The 24273-nt window shown below is 42.5% G+C and overlaps 1 protein-coding gene across 3 annotated transcripts in view; it reads right to left on the bottom strand.

The window, feature by feature from the left end:
- dpf1 (double PHD fingers 1) overlaps positions 1-23445 on the bottom strand; it is a 29836-nt gene extending 6391 nt beyond the window's left edge. The window contains exons 1-8 of one of the 3 annotated variants that reach the window (XM_052077615.1): positions 23225-23445; positions 14718-14747; positions 13930-14090; positions 13236-13343; positions 12944-13071; positions 11457-11546; positions 10547-10625; positions 10294-10425 (exon numbers count right to left, since the gene is read on the bottom strand). In XM_052077615.1, coding sequence (XP_051933575.1) covers positions 10294-10425; positions 10547-10625; positions 11457-11546; positions 12944-13071; positions 13236-13343; positions 13930-14090; positions 14718-14747; positions 23225-23430 — 934 coding nt within the window. In that variant the 5' untranslated portion in view covers positions 23431-23445. Of the gene's footprint in view, positions 1-10293; positions 10426-10546; positions 10626-11456; positions 11547-12943; positions 13072-13235; positions 13344-13929; positions 14091-14717; positions 14748-22928; positions 23170-23224 lie in introns of those variants that run through there. The other 2 variants (XM_052077613.1, XM_052077616.1) reach the window with 2 other exon arrangements.
- Between the last annotated feature and the right edge of the window lie 828 nt (positions 23446-24273).

The raw sequence follows: 24273 nt of genomic DNA, 5'->3' as shown, positions 1-24273 counted from the left end.
GGCCGCCCTCATAGACCAGTTATTTCTCTTAACTCTGCAAGCTTTCTTTTTTTAAAAAATTTGGGGCGGGGCTTTTGCTTTGGTATTTCGGGTCTTTTGGTCCAGAATGAGGTCCAATCTCAACATAAAATGTTAATCTGGAGACTGAAAGCGCACTAGACTTTAGACCAGGTGAAACCAGGTCTAAGTTGTGGCGCAGGTGGTGTTATGTAATTTGGATGTATTTTGACCGAGTGTCTGGCAGACAAGATTCTGAGCTCAAACTAGGTGCTAAATGAAACCTTTGATGTCTCACATGCTGTTCTTACTAGTCCGGTACGCACCTGACACCCAGCCAGGTGCCCCCACCACCAGAGCGCACAGAACCTTTGCTGTGAAAAAAAAACTCACAAGCTCCGAAGCAAAGCAGTCCAACCTCCATGTCCATCGCTAATATTGTGGAATCTTTGTTACGCTCTTGCTGTTGCATAACACACTTCATGGAAGCAATCACGTAACCTCTGCACAGTTTTTGTTTGTGTTCTTTTCAGTAGATCCAATGCGTGGTCCTTTTTAAATTTCACATGGACTACAGATAGGAATGCAAGGAATGCATGCAGACGCACTCACGAGAACAATAAATGAAGCATTTGTCGCGAAAAAGAGCAAAAGATACACTCGCAGACATGCGTGAAGACAATAGCATGCGGTTGCGTTTGTGTGTGTGTGCGTGTATGTGTGTATATATGCGCACTTGCATGTGCACATGAGCGAGTGGTCATTAATCCCCCCATTCCAGGGTGCAATTTTGTTTTGTCTGAAGGGAGAGAGGTGAGATGTAATTGAAAAGAGGGTGAGAAGGGAAGAAGAAGGGGACATGTTTGTTGTTGTACCTCACATGCAGGGTCGAGATTTCATCCTCCGAGGAAAACAATCATTTCAACTACGTTTCTGATTTGGACCAGAGTCAAAGAGAGAGAAAAAGAGCATGAGATGGTTTGGGATGATTATATCAATGCTCTTGAAGAATTTAACGTCGTTATACGATACTGTATTTTACACACTCTAACACTAAACAAGTGCTGGTCCTATCTATACATAAAAAAAATAATAATAAAAAAAAACATACTGAATGTGGTCTGATCAAAACTATATTATACATTATCGCATGTTGGAATATGCTTATTAGCACAATTTAATTGAGACATTTAAATCAGCACAACTTGAGTATCCGGAAGATACTAAAATGGTTTTGCAGAGTTCTGCCGGTCACGCTTCTACCTTAAATTCATAAGACAGATAGGCCTATCCCAATTTTAATCATCTTTTTACCAGCGATAACATTAGCAGATCGGTGGCATCAGCTTTTCATTATGGAAAATATTAGCTGCATTTCATCAAACCTGGCGACGGATACACGAGGGCCCGGTTTGTGCTCGAGTTGATTAAAAATATCATTTTTCACGTCATCACTTCGTTTACGATTTAGCGTAATCATATTTAATAGGCCCGACGACCCATTTGCTTGCAAATGGAAACCGCCGCGATGAGAAATATTTATTTGCTCAAATTTACTAAACAAAACGAAGACTCGATACATCATTTATAAACCAAATATGACATTTCATATTACACAATATAAAATAGCGTATACACGGACTGCACTTAATCCCCAAAGATACTAAATATTTATGCCCAGGGGGCTTTTTCTGTAATTTATATCACTTGGCTATATCTAATTTGGCGGGCTTCCACTGAGTTTTAATACTTAAGGTCGTAAATGTGTCAAATTTGTTGCTGCTGCTAAAACCGCAGAATAAGAAGGAGACCGGGACAAGTTTTGGACTACTAGTTTTATTTTGAGGAAAATCAACACCAGCCAGATGTTTTCTGTGCATTCGAAAACTTTATCGTACAAGCCTGGAGCGAAAGCAAACACGGTTTCGGTTCCTTTTAATGGTCAAATATACTTTGAACTTCACTATGTTTTATTTTTAATTGTTTGTTGCCACTGATTGTGTCTCAGAATCCCTGATGGGGATATGTTAGACAGGCACACCCGAACAAAGACACAATCGAAACACGTTACGGCTACAAGCATGCGCAACGGTAATCTGTGTGTGTCGTTCCTCTCGCTTGTTTTTTTTTTTTTGTATTGCAGCCTGCGAGCGTGTCTGAAGACCGCAGGGAGTGAATCAGCAGGTCTTGGTGCGTTTGAGTCAAGGCTGCCTGCTGGCCTATAGCGGGCGGGGGAGGAAACGGGGGGGTGAGTCCATCAATGATTAAATGCCTGTGGCCTTGTTTTTGAACCAACCCTGCAACCACAGACACGCCACTGCTGGCCATACGAGGGAGGAAGACATATGAAGAGGAGGATAAAAAAAATAATTTAAACGGTATAATGAGCAAAAACGTAAGGCAAAAAACATATTTTATCTCTTCTACCAAAGCTTCGTGTATTCAGTACTCCACTCGGCCGTTTTTTTTGGTCTCCTCCTTCCCTGCATTTCCATTTGTTGTACCCCCATACCTCCCCTTCTCTAGCTGACCCCCCAACTCCCCTCCCTCCTCCATCTCCACCTACACCCCCCCACCCCTCCCGTCTTCCAATTACCAGGAGGAGTATAAGCAGAACCTCGCACTTCACAGCTTTCAAGTGTTGGGGAGAAATCCTCCTGGGATTTAACCAGCAAGCGATGAATCCACAAATACCCTCACCCCCCCCCCCCCCGACCCCCATTCCTTTTTCTCCCCCTCCTCATTTCCCCCAACACCTATACAGTACTATCTTAGACCCATGCTTCTTTTCTCTTTGCTCTTTGACCCCCCCCCCCCCGCCCCCCACCCCCTTCCTCCACACGACCCGATCGCTTGATCATTCTTTTTAATATCATTAATCAGTACTGAACTGGATATGAAGTGCTTGTACGATATTTGTTGTATATTTAGAAATAATAAAAGAGCAATTCAAATTTCTGACTTATTGGCACAATTCACTTTTTAGTTCATTGTGATTGAGTGAAATAACTGCAGCCGATGACATAAAACAGTTTGCTGAGTAAAAAATGGGTGGAATTCGTATCATTCTACATGGAGTCATGCATTCACGTAGATCCTGAATAGTTTAGTGATAATGCAGCCAATTTGACTGTCACGAGAATACATTTTACTGTCGTTTAACTAGGGGCCATTGTTATCCTTTTTAGAAATGGGCAAAAGAAAAAAAAAATCCAAATAATACCTTTTTACCTACCTCATATTTGACACCCACAGGGAATCTGACCTTTGAAATACTTCGGAGCCAATGTTATGCGTTTGAATTTTTAGCAGGGTAAAATGCAATCGGTGGATAATAAGTCAAGAGCAACCTTCATGAGCAATGAGCACCGCACCAAAAAAAAATAAAAAAAATACACCGGGCATTGAACTAATGTGACACAAAAAAAAAACTGATGTTGCGCACAGTTCTTGGAGGGTGTAGAATTTTCTAAGAGGAGAGCTACCGGGATTCCGATCAATCTTGCATCATTCAAAGATGGTGCTACAGTGTCGTGGTGAGTGGCCTTGTTCACGACGCAAAAATTTACACACGTCTCATGAAAAGACATCTTTGAATAAAATATTCAATGACACGCAAGATATGAGATTGCATCGATTATTCACAAATGCATTTCTCAAAAGAAATTTGGTGAAAGGTTAAAGCGACCAATATCATCGTGGAGAAGACAAATAGGAACGAAACAGAGGAGGATTTCAGTGCGGGATGACACAAAAGGGAAAGTAGAATCGTGAAAAGGAAAGAAGAGAAAAAAATAAAGTGTGAAGATGGGGTGCAGGTACAAAGAGGGGTGCAAAGGAGGGGGAGGTGCAAAAAAAAAAAAAAAGTAATTCCGGTTGTATCGGAGCAGCCGTGTGTGAAAACACACTCTACACTCCTGCCTCACTGCTTAATGAGGAGAACCTCACACACACATACACACACAATCATCCAACACACACATTTTTACAACCAAGTCTTTGCTTAATAACTTCTGCTGTCCAGTTACGATCCCATCCCCCACTTTATCTCTCATGTGATGAGAGTTCCTGTGCTCCTTGTCTGTTCAGCCACACACACACACACACACACACACACGCACACGCACACGCACACGCACACGCACACGCACACGCACACGCACACGCACACGCACACACACACACACACATGCAGAACCCAATCCCTCTGACGATAATGTATATTTTACTGTGCACGTTGCAGACACAATAACTAAAATGCTCATGGAGACGTTTTCAGGTTTTCTTGGCAGATGAGGAAGCAAGAATGCAGTCGGGTGGAAACCGTCAGTCACAGATGAAAAGGCACCACATTTTGCTCTCATCCCTTCTCCCTCTCCTTTGCCTACAGTGTGCACCCCATCCTCATCTTCTCTCTTCCTCTTTGCACTTTCATATGTTCTCATTATTGCTGCTTTCCTCCCTACCTCTGTGCTCGGGCTCTCTTTTTTTTTTTTCTTCCTACTTTTTTCTTACTCTACCCTACACTACCTGCAAAAATCTAATTGGAATTCTGTCTTGCAATGTATCTGGCTATTTCTGTCCTTTGTCCACTGTAGCCATCATACATTACTCAACTCCAATAGATGCACACTTACACACACCCACACACCCACACACACACACACACACACACACACACACACACACTCTCAGCAGGTTGTGTAACTCCCAAAGATGTATCTGTACATGCATGCACTTGCATGTGAGGGAATGCCTATGTGTGTGTGTGTGTGTGTGTGTGTGTATTTTCATGCGCAGAGTGTGAGTGTAGAATACAAGTGTTTGCAGAGATGACACTGCAAAGAAAGGGAGACAGACACAGGTTTGGTGCCTTGTAAAACTTGATCTATGGCTGTGGTGTTATCACACCAACTCGAAGGGACATCCACAAATTGATCAAAATCTGCATTTGGGAGCTCATTTGATAATTTGGGAGCTTATTTGATAAATAGCCAAAAATGGGTGCAAAGACACATTACAGTCTTGCGATACAGACAAAAAAAAAAAGGATCTTGGTGTTCATGGGTTTTGTGCACGCTTCCTTGCTCTCTGTGGAAAGCACCACTTAGACGGCACAGGCTTTTGTCCCCTCAGTTAGGATTCAAAATCTAAATCCTATTCTGTGCCAAGGTAAAATAGCTTTGAATGTGGTCTGGCGGTTATGTCCTAAAAAAAGGGCCTGTGCAGGTAGGATCCAGTTGTTTCCGGCTACTGCTGCTCATATTAACTATATTTAAAAAAAGAAAAAAGATGACATGGTTACAATTTATGTGACTGTTTCTCAGCTTTAAATAATAGGCAACTTGAATCCTTTTCAGTCAAAGGTATTTCGTTCTGCATTCGTGTTTTAACAGATTTGATGGCGAGCCTTTGCACTTTAATGGCATTCAGTCATAGAGACTGCAAACCCAGACAAGATGCCAACACACACACACACACACACATCGGTTGTGGGTGAGAGGGGATTTCGGAAGCGCACTTGGGAGTGCTGTATTCCCTGTTCGTGTGTGCGTGCGGTTAGGAGAGCAGAAATATCCAAACATGGCCGACGCAAGTGTGGGACCACAGAACAAGCAGCCAGCAAGCCACAGCACAGCATCTTGAGACAGAATACCAAATGAAGCAGACTCCAATATTACTCTGCCTTCACCAGCCCAACCCTCTTGAGGGGGGGGGGGGGGGGGGGGGTCTATATGATGAATCATGAAGAGATTGTTGTTGTTGTTGTTGTTTTCTTCTCCTTTTTTGTTGTTGTTGCTTTTCTCACAGTTGCTACTCAAACTACTCAAACTGCTTCTCCTCTTTGTCTTGCATAGCCTTTTCTCTGTCTCACGTAGCTTTCTTTTTCTGTTATTTTTAATGAACTCTGCTTCCCCTCCTTATAATTTGGCTTTGTCCATCCCACTGTGTCTGACTCCCCTCTTTCTTCCTCATTACACATCTCCTATTTCATTCCAGGTCTCTCTGTCTGTTTGTCTGCATCTCTCTCTCTCTCTCTCTCTCTCTTTCTTCATGACTGTCTCATTTTTTTTTTCAATGTACATAAGAGTGTAGTCTTTAGGTGGGAGCCCTGGCGGTATCCATGGAAACCACATTGCTAGGCAACAGCCATTTCCCTTCCACTCCTGAGCCAAGCAGCAGTGGCAACAATCAACAAATCACAGAGTACATGAAAAGTTATGAACACATCCATGAAGGCGCTTGAATGGGACATCTCAACACGGCAAAGGATTACAGGAACAGCATGTTTGTGACGCATTCCCGTATACGACTTGACAAGGAAATACCCTCAATGATAATTGGAATCAATGCCGATTTGGTCTTATTTTTTAATGTTATTTTAGAATTATTATTACTATTAATATTATTATTGTTATTATTTCTAGGAGTGGTTAAGAACAAGGCCTGGACTCTGTGACTGAGATGACACCGGCAGCTCACCATTCGATGGGTTGAGGGCGCCGCCCTCCCGCCCGGTGAGTCACCTTGAAAGGGATAAAAATCATGAAAGCAAAAATGAACTACCGGTACTTGAATCAAGAAATTAAAATGTATGTGTGTTTTTGATGAGCAGGATAAATAGTATGCACTTGATGAGGAGTAAAATTGGTTTGTTTTTGTCTGGCGTCTGAAACGATGATGTCACTTGTGGTTTGAGTGAAGAGATGATGCACAGTTGGCGCTCACACACACGCACACGTCATAAGTCACTTCATATGTACAAACTGTATTTCGAGAGGGCAATGCAGAGCCCGGATAAAGAGCAGGTATGGTGGATTTCTTGACTTAATCCTCGGTTTCTCAGCAAAATTACAGACCGGCTACACAGTCAGATTCTCATAAAGTTGTCGACTGGCTTAAGAAATAAATTGGCCGAGTGTGATTGTTACAGCGGAGTAATTATGCCTTTTTTTTTTATCGATGAGACTTTTGGCATAAGATTGAGTCCCGGCTGGAATAAATGTTTGTTTGCTTTTGCCTTAAAAAAAAAGAAAGAAAAAAAATTGAAATGTCTTTCTTAATTCGAATGTCATGTAATAATTTTGCACTGCACAACAAACATAATAAAATGCTATCCATAAATGATAAAAGAATAATCACGACAATAGGAATACAATCATAAAGAGCTCGCTAAAATGTTAACTAATTACAGTAGAAGATGCAAAAGCTCCCTTGACATCACGCGTACAGAAGGATGTTGTGCATCGTCCTGATCGTAAAAACATAGAACAATAGAATGAATGTTGTTTTACAGACAGACAGAGACTACTTGTTGTTCGCCAGATGGGAGGGTGTAAATAGGAGAGGAAAAGGTGAATCCGATGTGACAACGGACACAGAGCAGCCATCTTGTTAGTGATCGTTATGTGGGGTTTGCCACTCACAATTCATCTCTACAACCGGTGGTCGATAGACCCTGCAAGAGGAGGCCATTTTGAGGAATGAAAAGAATTACAAGGATGACGATGCCTACTCTGACTTTCAAAGAACTGTGTTACGTGCCAAACACATTGATGTGCACACATACACAACCCCGTCTGTCTGTTTGTTGCCTGTCTACATAAAGGGTCCCCTGAATCTCTATCCTGAAAAGGGGGGTTGGGGGCACTACAGTATATAAAGCCCCTCCCATTTTGGATTATTATTCCCTTATCTACATCTATACTGTCCGACTGTAGTGGTCTGATGCCAATTGCCTGTTTCATTTTCCGTTCACATCACCCGATAGGCCTACCTTCCTCTTGATTCCAACTAAACCAATTTTCAGTTGGACACTGAGCCCATCACCCCATTACCCGACCCCCCCCTTTTTCCCCCCACTCCTCCCATCTGTCTTCTACTCTCAACCCTCTCGCCATCACATCACTGCCAACACACAGACAGATTCTTTGCCTCCGTGCAATTCCATTCTTGTCCGACTCATATTTGGACAATGAGAAGCCGCAGAGACAAAAAAACAAAAAACAACATTTAGCACACGTGAATTTATAATGGTGAGTTGAAGTAAGTATCATATTGTCTGTGTTCAAGGGAAAGCAAAGATTTATTTGGATGATGGCTAAAGTGACACGAGGGAGAACATGTTGAAGAGGATTCCGAGGCGAAACAAAATGTGTGCCAAAAAAAAGAAAAAGAGGAAGCAAATTATGAAAAACGTTTACCCAAATAAAGCAGTTTTTGAGTTTTGTATGTTGCGCAGTGGATGCTGCATACAGTACCTATCGTGTCCAGACAGCTTTTTTTAGAGCCAGAATAAAAGATGAATTATGCATGGAGTGTTGTTCTCATTCAAAGACGCGATATTACTATTAGGCATATGGGGTAGTGCATAAGGACAGTGGTGTGTCCTCCGCCAGACTCACGCGACTGGGGAGCCATAATGCTGCAACATAGACATGAATGTATGCACGGGCGAACAGTCTTCACATGACCCCACCCACATACCCACATGCACCCAGTATATACAGCCTCCAAGATAGCTAAGCTTCCTTGATGCATTTGAAGCAGAGAAGATTGCATTTTCAAAGGCTGAGTGTGTGCATCTGTTGTGTGTGTGTGTGTGTGTGATTACTGAATTTGGCAAGGAAGGATATTAAACGATTTAAATTCACACACATACACACCGAGACACCCAAACAGACAGATACGCTAATGCACACACACACACGTGCGCACACACACACAGGCCCACACCCTGCATAAACGATGGGCTAGTCTGTTCAGACAGGCAGGCCAATGTAACATTGAATACTGCCAATCAACTCAGAGGCATGCGCCACAGTTTCTGCGGGAATTTAGATCTTATCTTACAGTGCCACATACTGTAGTCACGGCCACCTGATTAGCCACACTGGCACAATTGAATGAGATACAATACAGGAGTTGCGTAACAATGTTTACTTTTATAAAAGGAATTTAGACTGACGCTGCCTTTGGAGGAGCAAAATGGCTGTTGCTGTCGATTGCAGTTATCTTCTGCGGAGGTTCTAAAATTAAAAAAAATAAAAAGTGCAAGTTTCATTTGCATGTTGTATGTATGAGTCTTTGTGTTTATTAGGAACGACTACTGAAAAAAAACAAGAATGAATTTAAAAAATTAAATTAAATAAAAGCATCACCCATAAAATGAAAATGCTTAAAATGCTTAGGCTTTTCCATTTGACCAAAACATGGGCTGTAGAGCCCATTTCTCTCAATTAAACCATTCTTAGCTCCTTGGCTTCTTGATGTGTCAAAAGTGACCCAAAAGTTGTTCTCGCGCTGCCATATTAAGAGCCTTGTGCATCAAGGTGTGAGGATCGGGCATTGAAGAGGCTCTGGGGACTACCGTAGCTTAAAAAAATAATGCGGAATCACAGAGGTATCTTTTGCAGAAGTCTTTTCGCTTCTTGACAGTAATGTATAAAAATGGCCGCGGACCAGCTGGACCAACAATGAAACGGGACTTAAAATTAAACAATTAAACAACTCAAAAGTGAACAATGCTTTTGCTTTCTTTTTTTCAATCAATTGCATTTCATTCAAATATGTAACAACAGTGTGTCTATATATATATATATATATATATATATATATATATATAATATATATATATACACGAAAGCATTTCAGTTGTGTGCATGAGTGCATTTCAGTTGTGTTTATGTGCAATAAATAAATAAATCACTAGTGAGTATAAGAGTGTTTCAGTCGTAAATGTGAAAGCTATTCCTGAATTATGTCCCTAATGGCCCCTCAGAGATTTGTTCATGCACTACAACAGTGTTTTCCAAACACTGTGCCGCGGCACACCGGTGTGCCGTGGGAAATTATCCAATTGTAGTATGCCTGTGCGGTCTATCGCCTGGCAGAGTAATTATGTAGTACTCTTCCATACCGGTAGGTGGCAGCAGAAGCTAGCTTTTACTAGCTTTTATTGACTTTTCAATTATAATAGTTGTTTTAAAATAGTTTTCACATTTTTAGCAACGAAAGTGTGACTTAAAAGTGAATGTAAAAAAAATAGATAGATGGATAGATAGACCACATATGAAGAATTTATCATCTTTAACATGCGTCTTTGTGACATGTGAGTGAAAGCTGGTGAAAACCCAGAAAACATGCCAAACTCCACACTGAAAAGCCCAAATCAAGATTCAAATCTCGAATCTCAAACCTGCAAGGTAGTCACACTCATCACCAGGCAACCGTGCTGCGCCTTAGAACAATCACTGTCATAAATGAGATGAAAGGAACAATCATGAGCAGACTTACGCTTGTGGTTGTTTTTGCGCTGGAAGGGGAGTGTGTGCCTCTCCGAGTCTTCCTCGCCCTCTTCGTCCGCGAGATGTGTGTGAGTGTAATGGTAACTCAGCCCTGGGCGGTTCTTGTAGCGCTTTCCACATACTGGAACACAAAAAAACAAACAAACAAAAAAGAAAACAGACACACAATGCAAAACATATTAAGCATTATATTGAATTTGGGAATTCCAAAAAATAAATACTGCCATTAGTGCATTACTCACTGTCACAGACATAAGGCTTGTCTCTGTCTTCTATAGTAGGTGGCTCTTGCCGCTTTCGCATGCCACCAACCCCGTAGGCCTGGCACACACACACACATGCACACGATTTAGACAGCAGGCACATGAAAATCACAGGACAGTTTCTACATTACAGGTGTCAAACTCAAGGCCCAGGGGCCAAATCTGGCCCGCCACATCATTTTATATGGCCTGCGAAAGCAAATCAAACATGTCAACTTCTATGTTGCTTGCTAAAATCTGCACCAAATTCTCATATGTAATATATTTGAAAACTATTGTGAGTTTTCTTCTTACCAAATCCCTCATTACAGTATTCTTGACTTCTTCACATGGTTTTGCAGCCATAACGGCCCTCCAAGTGAAACGGTAACTATAATGTGGCCTGCGACAAAAATGAGTTTGACACCCCTGTTCTTCATCGGGTACGTGTGCAAAGACACATTAAAAGAGTGGAGCAACACACTCATCACTCCACGTGTCAACCCAAAAACAAATTTGCATTTTAATCATCTGCTCGCAGTGCAAAGTTTCACTTCTAGCAGGAGGGGACTGATGACACCTAGCAGGGGACCAACAGCTTCAATTAGCACGCCTGGTGAAGAGTGTGTATGTGCATGTGATCACAATCAAGATACGTTGTTAACACTTGATCATATTCCCACAGGATGCCCCCAAAGAGAAGAAAAGGAAAACAACTGAGCGGACCATTCACATTCACATGTCACACTGTCACTGAATGGGAATTGAGTCCGCGCTGCTTGCATGGAGTCAGGTGAGTAAACCATCAGTGACCTGATTTTTATTTCCAGTTTTCAAGTAAAAGAAAAAGTAAACTGTATGTTTTATAGGACCCAAAAAAACCCCAAAACAATGTCAGTGATGGTCTTACCCGTGCTTTGGTACGGTTCTTGCGCTTCGGAACATCTTCTTCCATCTCGTCCACCTCCAGTTCATGAGAGAAATCTCCAACAAGTAATTTCTGTAGGGGAAATAGAAAGTGTGGATTAACACTACACAAGAACGTGCGCTTGGTGCTAGCTGTCAAATATGAGTGAGCCCGAGTCACAAACATAATGCACAATGAAGACATTTGGCTTCATGGATTGCTGCACACATTGTTACAAACGGAGAAGAACAACTTACAAGTTTTGGTTTGCCATCATTACAAATTTGGTGTGCCGTGGACTGGTGCCATTGGCGGCCAGAATATATCAGATCTTTTCAAATGTATGAAGTACAACCCTCAGCAGTGGTCCATAAATTTTAACGTTGTGCATTTTTATATAAGCTGTTATGCTGCTAAAAACAAAACAAAAACAAAAACCCTAAGCATTGTAGAGACTAGTCGAGGTATCAATTTGTGACATCAACGAGTCACTCATCACGTGAAGAAGAGCTTCAGCACACATGAAAAGTGTGCTGAAGGAAATGAGTTTGTCACCGTAATTGATTTGGATTGTCGTTTATTTCTGAAAGGGCCTTCGAGCAGCATTTTGAATCAAATTTGGGCCAAAGTTGAAGGCGTGCAGGGAATTATTCCACACACACGCAAAGAGTACAGCTGAGACTCTAAAATCAAAGGTTTCGGTGTGATTCGCTTCCAACCAGGCAAGATAATTGTCACCGTTTTGTAAATTTGAGTGGATTCCTTGAACAAACATATTGTAACCCTACTAATTTCAGTATTTTATTGTTAGACTATTGCATTCCAACAACATACTGTATGAGTCTGCATTTTTCTATCTTGTTAAAAAAAAACTTAATATTTTAAGGCTGTTGATATTCAATTTAGAAGTGCTAGCTTTAGCATTCCTCAAATTGGCTGCAAACACCAAAGGAGAGATCTATGTTTATATGCAAATTGCAAATTCCCACCATGCAGAACCCGCCACTGCGGTGGGCCCAAAACGAGCACAGATTTTCCTGTTTGGCCAAAATCCTCTCGCGAGGTGTGCAAATGTTAGCTTGCTAAGATTTTTTATTTCTTTTTTTCTCCAACTGTAAATACTATCACTTGCTTGACAGAGAGGCAAATCTTTACCTAGCGCATGTTGATACTGTTTTCTGAAGTGTAATCAGTGTATGATCTGTCCACTGTTAGTAAATAGAGATGATTGCAAAGCACTCGCTCCTCATGGATTTTATTTTCATCACATTTATGTGAAAGTTAAAAAATATATATACAGTATCTGAAGATGGGCAACTCTTAGTATATACAGTGACTAGAAAGTCACACATCAGAGGGCATACCTCTCCCAAAGTAATTAGCATGCAAAGTCCAGTGGATCCTTGTGCAGTACGGTCAAGTATAGACAAAGATGGAGAAAATCCGAAAGAACAAAACTGAAGAGAGAAGGGAAAGCGGACATGCCTTACCTGACACTCACTCATAGGCTCTTCCTCTTTTGTTTCAACCTTCTTGTCCAGCGTATCCCCAGCGAGCAGCGACTCCAACACAGGGCCATCGGGAATACCTCCCTCCTTCTTTAGGGAGGCCTCGTAGTCTAAGAAGGAACCATTGTCATGAGAACACATGCATTCTAGATTTACTCACCTGAGAGAATAACAATATTGATTTTATTAACAATATCGCTTTATCCTTCCTCCAAAAATAAAACTTCTAACATACTTCAGAATCATGATCGATTCCATTTAATTTCCTCCTTACCAATTTTGAACTCAATCGGTACAAGCCGTGGATCCTCCAAGATATTTAACCGCCTCTTCTTACGCCAGCACCGAGCGGGATATGTGTATAACTGACCTGGTGCATGACCTAAAACTCCAAACACAGTGTACAGTATACGTCACAGTTATTGCACATGTATTTAAGAGAGATTTCATGCATGCTTTATGCAAATTAAAAGAAATAACAAACACACATTGTAAAATAAAGTAGAAGCAACTTATATTGTGTTACGGAGCAAGCTGACAAAAACAAATTTGGCTTAAAGTAAAGACAGCCTGCTAGCTCAAATACAAACACACACACACGCACACAGAGACACACACACGCAAGCACGTATAATGTAAGTACTCTCTCAGGGGTAGTTTGTGCCAGTGGCGTATCATCGCCACAGGGGTAATTCTCTGCCAAAATACACAAATGTTGGCGAGAGTAAAGGAAGAGGAGAAGATGGGCCTGAAAGTAGGGAGTAAGGAGGCAAGATGGAGGAAATGATACCAAAGAGGAGACAGGAGGTCAGAAAGAAACAATCAGCACCCCAGAGGTAATAAAAAAGAAAAAAAAGCTATGTGTGAGGGGTGGTGGGGGGGGGGGGGGGGGTGATAGTTTGAATGGCACATGTAGCCCAGTTGCCACCATGTATGAAACAACCAAAGTCCCACACACAGACGCCCACCTGGTCCACGGTGGTTTTTCTCCATCCAGATGTAACAGTTGCTCTGGGCCACGCCTGTCTGGGAGTCCAGGAAGGGGAGACGCATGGAGCGCTCAGCACACAGACGGGCATTGTAGCTGCGACAGTGTTCAATGGCCTCCTTATAGAACTCTTCCCCAAGACTGGAGCACACCAAAGAAAAAAGGGAGGAAAGAAAAGGGTCGCTCTAAACGGAGGGACGCATCAAGTAGCAACGGAGCTAAAATACATTTGGGCAGGCTGGTGTCGCTCCTTTCAGCTTGTGTGTCCAAATTTGTGGAAGATCAAAACTACAGCCGAAGATTTAGAGAATAGAGGATTCCTGCCTTTTCTGAAACCATATTTTGCCTTTGTCACTGGCTTAAGAATTTCAATTTAAATAACACAACTTCACCGGCTGCTGTAGATGTACTCTGCGCTCAAAGCACAAACATTTCAACGGTTCAAGAATTTCCTCAATGTTGCTCTGGTTAACGCGTACACCCATTGAAAAAGTCCCCCCATTTTCATGCAATCAGTGGAGTCCTATTTTGGAATTTACCGCCTCCGAAATAATCTTTACTATGGTTTCATTTTAAATGATCTCAATTGTTGAGGCTAGCTGTGGAGTCGCGCGGTCCCCATTAAAGTGCAGCTGATGAAGTAGCAAAGACTTCCCGACAGTAAAAATTCACGCAAATGTCACTATGAAAAACACGGTTGCACTGTTATGTTTCCATTTAGGGATTTAGTCTGATTAACATTCAGTACCACGTTGCTCTCTCTCTTACCTGTTCTTGATGACTGCACCTCCAGATTGCCTGTGGGGGGGGAGAAAAGAAGAAGCCCAACAGATGCAGTTATTTTCCCTCTCGACCCATTTTGCCTTTCTCCATCCCGCTGTTGGTTTGACTTTTCACTCCCCCCAACCCCCTCCCTGCCTTGCGCCTTCGGCTTATTTCTGCTCTATAGGTAAATCTTTACTTACTTTCACACTCTCTCGACATGATTTATTTTTCGTGCACACCTCCCTCTTTGTCTTTCTAAAGTTAATCACTTTTCTCTTGTGTCTTGTGTCAAGGTCACACGGGCTCTGCGCACACCAGAAACATGACACACATGCCAAGCCAAAGCCTTGGTAACCAACTGTAACTCCCTAAAATCAAATATAATGAACTTATGCTCGAAAATGAATACACACGTCACCGGACACATCATTAGGTACACCTGGCTTGTCTACCAGAAGCAACATGCGAATGTACTCGTGAGAACGCAAAGGGTTGCTTGGTTATGCAAAGAGTGAAAACTGTTTGGTGGTCCCACCATCTTATATTAATTTGTTTTTGTCTAAGCCTGTTTTATGCTGATTCATATTGTCTTTTAATAACAAGATGTTACGTGGCACTATGGGAGTTAACTGGCTGTTGGGAGGACAAGAAACGCGTGTGTTTGTACAATTGGCAAAATACACATAATTACCGTAACTAGAAATTACAGATTTGGAGAAAGCCAAGCAGTCTTTATTAGCAGACAAAAGAAACAACCTAACTTGCTATTTGCATTATCGTGAAAGTCTTTTTCCTTCTCTTTCAGAAATAAGTAGCATGGGAAGTAGCTGTTAATAGCAGCGGCTTATGTGTGGTGCTTTTGGTTTTGGAATGCCAGATTATGACAGACTTGTGGCATTTTCCAAGTAAAAAATCCTGTATGGATTTTGAATGAGTTTTCAATCTACTAAAATGGGGCCTGATAGCTCCGATGTAAAGAAAAAAAAAAAAAGAATCCAAAATTATTGAACGTTTGGTAAATACAAAAAAAGGTGTTTGTGGTTAACTGTTTCGAGAAGACGCCTTTTTCTGATAACGGAAAATAGCGAGCTAGGGGCACATTCTTTTATTCAAAATGAGGACAGATTCAACGGTCAGACACAGCAGAGCAGATGCTGACATGGTGAATCTGTGAGTAGTATCTTTAAAACCTACTGAAGTAATCCTGCAACCTCTCTGGCCAACACTGGACATGTGACATTTAAAGGATGTGATCCGGGCAACAATATGTGGGGCAAATCATGCCCACGTTTGTTAATATGTCACTATAAATGAACTGTTCTCAGTCTGTTGACGAGAATATATCTTTACACAGCTGCTCTTGCTTGTGCGTACAGTATGAAGCATTTGAGCATTTCACAGCAGCGTAGGACACTTTCCAGAGCTCGCTTTGCCAGTGATGGTCCCATGGAGCAATTTCATGTAAATATGAAGAATGGCGTAGTGCAGTGGTGTCAAACTCGTTTATGTCGCAGGCCACATTGTAGTTACTCTTTCCCTTGGAGGGTTGTTATGAATTTTGGGAATAACTAGTTTTACAATCAGAAGTCAAGAATAGTGACTTGTTATTCTGGATTACATGTGACAATTTGAAATTTTAATTCAGACTTTAGCAAGCATCATGGAACTTGACATGATTTATTTGCTTTCGCGGGCCACGTAAATGGAGTGGTGGGTCAGATCTGGCCCCCGGGCCATGACTTTGACACCAGTGGTGTTGTGGTACAGTCGCTTGACTTGTGAGCAGGCAGCATAGGATCGGTTCCCACTCAGTGACGGTGTGGTTGTGGATGTGAATGGTTGTTTTACTCTATAAGTGCTTAGGGACTGACTGGCGCCCAGTTCAGGGTGTAGTCTGCCTTCCGCCTGTAGATACTGTCGGTTCTCCAGCCCCCCCCCCCCCCCAACCGGATCAGCACAACAGGATCAGCAGTGCTGAAAATGGATTGATGGATAGATGAAGAATGGCACGCGATAGAGGCCTGTTCAAACAAAATGATGAATTTAAGCCAAAATACTGAAAGGAAATGATCCCGGTAGAGGCATCTCTAATGGTTATGAGTAAATCACAATCACGAGTGACATTTTTGTAGTATTTGCTTCCAAAAGAAAAAAAAACAACATGAATAGAAGACTTGGCATTTAAAGCTTCACTGCTGACCAATGTGAAATAGGAAGGGAGAAAGAAGGAGGGGGACTGATTTGGGGAGGGTGGGAGGGAGGAACACATTCAAAATGTAAAACAGCCCACCAAAGAGCTCCCCATCCAGCAGCTCTTCCATCACATTTGCCCGTGTTGTCCATACAGCTATTGAAATAAGTTCCATGATCATACTGTAAGTTGACAGCTGGAGAAAATAGCTTCCATCAATTTAGGTGCGCCCGGTTCTAGAATATGGAGATAGGGAAGCTGCATGACTGTTTGCGAGATTGAAAACAAGACGAGCCAAGCAAGAGGGAGCTAGGAGAAAAATGCCTGAAAAGAAGCTGGTTTGATTAAGACAGGAAAGTAAGAGGAAAGGATTGGTAGAATATAGATAGGGAAGGGCAAAGGAGATGGAGAAAAGTGACAGATGACGGACAGACAGAAAGGATGGGAGCACGATGACCTGTGAAATGTTCCTTTTTTGGCAAGGACATTGCTCATAGAAATATATTTTTTATTGCTAATCGTTAACAAAGCTTGCAGTTGGCATAATAGGGTCCGTAAAATCCATCATTCAGATGTGAATGGTTCACCAGCGGAGCAGCATAAAACAGTCTTTCAGGAGCGGTTTAAATTAGAAAAAAATACTGTAGCTACATTTTGCATTCCGATAATCAGTTTAAATGTTGTTGTTTTTTTTCAGGGAAAAGAAAAAAATATATCAATAATATCTACTTGAATGTAAAGTGCATAATGCCACTTAAGGAACACAATATTGCAATGGTGGTGCCAATATGTGTATATGTTGATTTTCAGTCGCATAATAATATGTACGGAACAGGAGCATGTGCACGTAGTGTTTCTTCTTAAGTCAACGTTTGTCCAACCTCTTTAAACTGTAAATACCGCATGGCCATTTGAGTGTGTGGCAAAGTTTGTGCAATATCTGCTGCAATGTCCTGGCTGGTGCACCAACAGTACAAAGCACAAAGGTGATTCGTGACTATGACGGAAGTGGTATCATGTCATTTATTTGAGTTGGAAAAAATTATTTTTAAGCTGTTATTTTAGGCCCATTTCATCGTTGCATTAGTCTCTTGGATGTTTTATTGCGTTTGTGGTTTTGTCACATTTTGCTTTTCATATATTTTGCTGTCACTGCTTTCCGCACCTGCGCTCAGCGAAATAGTTTATATTCACAGCAGCACTGCTATGGTCCAGCTGATCAGGCGGGGTGCCGAGCGCGCGCATCTCAGAGAGACTCATCCAGAAACGGAACTAATGATCACACATTTAAGGAATAAATGGCACAATGACATTCATTCATTTAAACAAACAACACTCAAATGTCTTTTAGCTGTATTTTCATGCCTTCAAATTCAATTTTCAGGGTTAATTTGGCAAACTGTTTTCCCGAAACTCTGAAGAGCGATTAGAAATAGATTCAGCCTTGCAGTAATTAACTGGCATTTTGCCCCATGTACACCAAAACAAAACTGCGATGAATAAAAACGTCCAGATAGACTGAAAAAACATTTAGATTTTTTTTTTGCAAATGATTAAAATATGTTAAACTCACACATATATTTGTTTATCTTATAGGAAAAACAGAGGAAAATGACATAGGTTTGCCACATTTAATAATCTGCAACCGATGTACCGGTACATGTTTGGATTGAGTAAATCCAAAGGATCTTTCTTGAGTGCAGACGTGACATAAACAACAAATACTCAACCCTTCACTATGCAAGGACGCAAACAACACAAAGGACACCTGTCACTTGCTTTATACTGTAAACATTGAACATACACATCATGTGCCTGACGAGCCCAATATTCTATTATCATCATTGATTACATTATATTGCTCCTTTCGTGTTGCTCATTTTCAAATACACGTCATAATATGATACAGTGGGATGCCAATTCCACTGATAACAGTGAAAAGATTAAAATAACTCTTTCAGTGTCAATCACAATCGAGCATTAGTATCTACATGAAAAAAACACAGGTATTGGAATACATTAGGTTGTGTAGGTGGGCAGTGAGTGTATACTTTTTGAAAATGCATGTAAAATATCTCGGGCAGACAGAATTAGTCACTCCACCAGGCCACCCAGAGGACACATTTGTCTCACTTTAAGGCTGAACTGTCATATTCTGTCCTGCAGAAGCAGTCTGCTTCAGCCCAGTCCGACGTTTCATCTTCCCTTTCTCCCTGTGACACACTGCCAACTGTATTTCCTGGTTACAGCAATTAACACTCATTAGAATGCAATAGAGGAACACAGAGCTCCCCCTAGCGGTGGAAACCAATCATTAGATTTTTTTGTGATTTCTCAAATGAGAAAAGGAGTGTTGTTGGACTATGCGATGTACAGTAGAAGACTTCATGAAAACGGCAGATAGCAGGTTTTTAGCAGGTTGATCACATTCTGGTCGAGAGCCGAGTATATTGGCGCATGTAAGTGCAAGGTTTTTTTTTTTGGAAGCCTTCACAGCACTTCTGCCAATAAGGCCTAGTCGACACACCTGGTCCACAGACCTGTTTCACCCACTGCTGTCCACCGGTGCACTTACTCGCACCCACATGCACAAAAGGTCCACTCATATTGGCATTTCCTGGCCTAAGAAGCTTTGTTTGAATGCAGTACTTGTGTGTGTGCGTGTGCGTGCGTGCGTGTGTGTGTGTATGTGTGTGTGCACAGTCAAGAAGTAATATCAGGCGGCCTTCTGTAGTGTTCATCCCCTCCCCCAATTCAGCCCTTCCATGGCTGAACTCAACAGATTAAACTATGCAATATCGCCAGTACCAATCCGCCACCACCCCTCCTCCCCACCACCCTCAATTCAATTTCTTTCCCACTGTCCTCCACTTTCTCACTCGCTGAAATCACCGGTCTTTCTCTCTCTCTCTCTCTCTCTCTTGCTCTCTCTTTACCTTGCCCATTAATATATACAACTCTTGCAGTATGTGAGATGAGTTTGTGGTTTTAGTGCAGCATATGGGGGGCATACAAAGACGACATACAATGTTTTGGAAGCGTGCATCTATACGTATGTTTGAGCAGATTTTCACCAGGCCACAGATTTAACATTTTCATGACAGTGCTGTGTATAAGGATGTCTATTATGTCAGGTGTGCTGCTCACCCTTGCGGCTATGATGATTTTATTGCTCAACGAAACCAAAAAAGGTCCTTTCCTTTTTATGTACCCAGTTGCGTGAGCCTCTTTTTCATGTCCACACGTGCATGAACAGTCACATTGCTGAGTGTAACTGTCTAGCCCTGAGAATGCATGCATATCTGGTCTTTGTGTGTGGGTGTATACAGCACACGGCTAGAGCTGCAGCGTTTATTCGCGGCAGTGCATCGGGGTAAGGCAATCTGCCTCTGAGCAGCTCCTTCAGGTGAGATTTATTGCCACTGCATTTGGCCTCTGATAATGGCGATGGACTCCTTACCCCCGTATCTGGCCCTGTGTGCGCATGTGAGTGTACGGGTTGGTGATTTCTTAGTTTAACCCCCTCCCAGCCTCTGAAAACACGTCACCGACACTTGGAACTCCTCCCCTGTCTGCATCCCTGTTCAGGAGCTGCAGAGAGAAGCAGTGCTGGTGTTGACTCCACCCCTGAGAACTCTTGATTGCAAGGTGCACTGGACCCACACCAACATCGGGACTCATGAAACGACAGGGATGGGATTCTCTTCTTCTGCGACCACGCCGCTTAAGCTCGGACGATCAATTTGAACTGCAAATTCCTGGATGGAAATCACTCAAGGTCCCAAAGCAATGGAGCTGACTGACTGTCAGTTAGGTAGCACTGGAGAAATAGGTCATAGAGCTAAAAATACTTATCTATGTCTCTCTCTTTCTCTCTAGCCCTCTTTCACAACCTTTCTCAATCCTGTCTTCCCAAAAAAAAAAGTCAAGCAGAAATAAAATCCAAATAAAGAGGAGATGAAAGGAATAACTTGAGAAAAGAAATACCCTTAAAAAACATCAGACCTTAGGCTTGCTTGCTCCCTTATGAATAAAGAAGTAGGAGCGGGAGGGAATGTGTGTGCGACTATGGATGAGAATGTTAAGAAATGACTGGGGAGATTGAAAGGGAAAATGAAGACGTAGGAATGGATGCTCATTCTGCGGTCCAGCCATCACGCAGGCCTGTTTGCAGACCGAGGTTTATTACATGGAACTCATTATTCACTCAGCTCAGCCAAGCAGGCATGGTAAAAAATAAATAAATCATAGAGCCTCCCCAGAACTGCCGGCGATACCACAGAACGCTCACCCCATGAGGCCACACAAGGGATTAAAGGTGCAAGATCTTTCTTTCAAATTTATGAAAAAAAAATTGGTGAATATAACCACCAGTATTTTGGCTTGGGCCATAAAAAGGATGCTCAAATGATTTCATTTGAACGAAAAGAAGAAAAGTCCAAGTTAAGAATTCCAACATCTACAGTGAGTCCACTGTAGACAAACGAGGCTCAAAAGGAGAGCCCCGAATATTTGTGTGGAAAAACATGACTAGAAATTCCTTCAGTATGAACATGCAAAGAAGTTTGATGGGGTTTGGAGGTTGGAAAACAATGAGCAACACTCAGGAAATTTGGATGTGTCATAAAAAAAATAAAAATTAAAAAACGGGATGAGAAGGAGTGATGGATGGAGAAAATGATGAAGGAGGAGGGCGTTAATGTGGACGCGGGTCAGCAGGGGTGATGGCATGACAGAGACAGAGAGAGAGATTATCTCTAATCCAAGAGAGAGAAAGTGAAAGGAATTTTTGGAACGTCCCCAGTAGATTGGAAGAGTCGCTGTTCCTCTGCTGATATGTCTCCACATACAAATGTAGCCTCCACTCAACACACACACATCCACACACACACATATGACACAGTGGACAGCAACTGGCGATGTTTTCCAAATGGTTTTACACCAACTGAATTCATTAGAAAATTTGAGGGCATTTCGAGATAAATCGAAACCTACTTTACAGAACAGACCTAAAAACCAAGACAGGTGGTCAAATAGAAACTAACTTTCTTATTGAACTTTTCCTTGTCTTATTCTATCCAGTCTTGCCCTCGCATCACTATCATCGGCGGCATCATGTCATATTCCACGTCGATCGGACCATTAAATCCACTTGACATCATTGTCACCGAGTGACCGGATCAGAGAGGAGGGTGAAAGAAATCCTCGCTTTTCCCAAAACATCTCTAGTTAGATACGTTTTATTTTTACTTTTGGGAGAAGACGCACAGGTCTTGAGGAAAACAATGACAGGCTATCGGCGGACTACACTTAGAGGCTTCCTGCTGCATGTCAAGTGCTCTTTAAAAGCAGCCCATACAGGAGGGTCATTCATGGATGCCTGGATCACGCAGACATATCCCACGCCAAACGGCACAACCTTTGCAAACGTGGTGAGCAAATCAACTTTAGTTAAGAGTTAAAAGGGGAATACCGGAGCCATTGTGTGCTCGACTGTTACCTCTCTTGAAAGCAAAGCATCAACCCCCGACATACTGATGCTCATCCGCCACCTTTTTTTTTTTTTGGGCCGGATGCCTAAGCGGGTAGCAGGCGTCTGCATGCATTCCGCTGCAGCCAATCACAGCAGAACAAAAAGACACGGCATTGTCCCCAAAATAAATTTTTTTTTAAAAATGCAGCCTCAAAGGAACTTTAATCTCCTGGAGCACGCCATGGTGGAATTAAACGCGCGCCAATTTGCAATATAAAAGCAGGACGTGGAGTTGCAATTAGGCTCCGATTGCCGACATAATTACAATCAAATGAAATATTATTATTATCCAATATTCTGCCAGTGCCCAAATACCGGCCACTCAAGGTAACGTAGCAAGCCTGAAGCCGTGGTGCTGTAAAGCTTCAGGCTTCCTACCTGTTTCCTCTCTCCGTCCACACAGGTAGTCTCAAGCTAATCTAAACTGTCTGCCTTTCTCCAGCCTGCCTCTGACCGTGATCTTGGCTGGCCGCGCAGGCAAGGGACATACCGGGTCACTCACATCCCAGCCCCGGCATTCCTGCATGCTCCCGCCTGCACTCATGCACGCAGCTCCTGGCTCGGGGGGGAGAAAAATGATCACACCGCTTTGCACCGAAACGCACAAACCAACCCGTGGCGCAAGACACAACGCGGAGAGGCAACTTTTCTGCATTTTTATTGTCTTTTGTCGATTTGCGCGGCATGCACGGAGGTGTCGGCGGTGGTTCTGAGGGGAGCGATGGTAAATTCAATCACACTGACAATGGTTGAATCACGGGATCAATGCGAATGCGCTGTACTTACGATTTGAGGTGGTTCTGTACCGCTGTGGCCATTTTGGTGTAGTATGATAGAATGCAACGCTGCGGCGCCCGGTATTGTACATGTAATGTAGCAGCTATTTCAATTTCATTCATTCTCTGGGGCTGCGGCTGGAACCGGCAGCCAATGGGAGACCGGAGCGCATGAGCCAGCGGAGGGGAAGTGTAGTTTTTTACGCATGTCAACATAAAACATGTCCAGGAGCGATGCACTACAAGTACCAGAGTGGGTAGCGAGTCCGGGGATGCCACGGTCCCGCCTTGGACCTGAAAGGGCAAAACCACCCATTCAAAAACGAATTATTGACCACTTGCGGTTCATACCGAGGTGGCTGTCATGACTGTGTCGCATTGACGCCTTTCTGTGGATCCTTACATTTACAAAGTTGCGATAAAAGTTCATGATAATTGATAGATTATCGATCATTCATTCATCTTCCGAACCGCTTTATCCTCACTGGAATGGAGCCCATTCCAGCTGTCTTCGGGCAGTAGGCAGGGGGACACCCCGAATTGGTTGCCAGCCAATCGCAGGGCACACAGAGACAAACGACCATGCACGCCCACATATCAATTTAAATAAATACATAAATACATAGATAGATAAAGGCATGTATTGCATGTTTCTGACCAAATAAAGCTGCATTGTGTCCACATGATATTATTCTAATTGTTCTGCAACGTCCAGCTCTAACTATTCATTAATCAGGAGCAATGAAGGGAAGGCTATAATTGATTATTTTTGATGTTCATGATAGGCTGGGACTTCCTTTTACTCGCCGTAGCCAATTTCATGTTGCAGTTCTTCTCAGCTCAGGGTTGAATTTCTCAAAACTACACGTTCAACTTTCACACCATTGTGTCACTTGTGGGCGACACGGTGGACAACTGGTTAGAACGTCCGTCTCACAATGCAGAGGTGTAGAGTTGGATTCCAGCCCCATCCTTGATGTGTGGAGTTTGCATGTTCTCGAAAATGTTTTCTATGGGTACTCTGGGTTCCTCTCACACTCCAAAAACATGCACCGTAAG

This window comes from Hippocampus zosterae, chromosome 10, assembly GCF_025434085.1.
Source record: "Hippocampus zosterae strain Florida chromosome 10, ASM2543408v3, whole genome shotgun sequence".
NCBI lineage: Eukaryota > Metazoa > Chordata > Actinopteri > Syngnathiformes > Syngnathidae > Hippocampus > Hippocampus zosterae.
The sequence above is the reverse complement of the archived record's forward strand: the minus strand, read 5'-3'. Positions and strand labels throughout refer to the sequence as shown.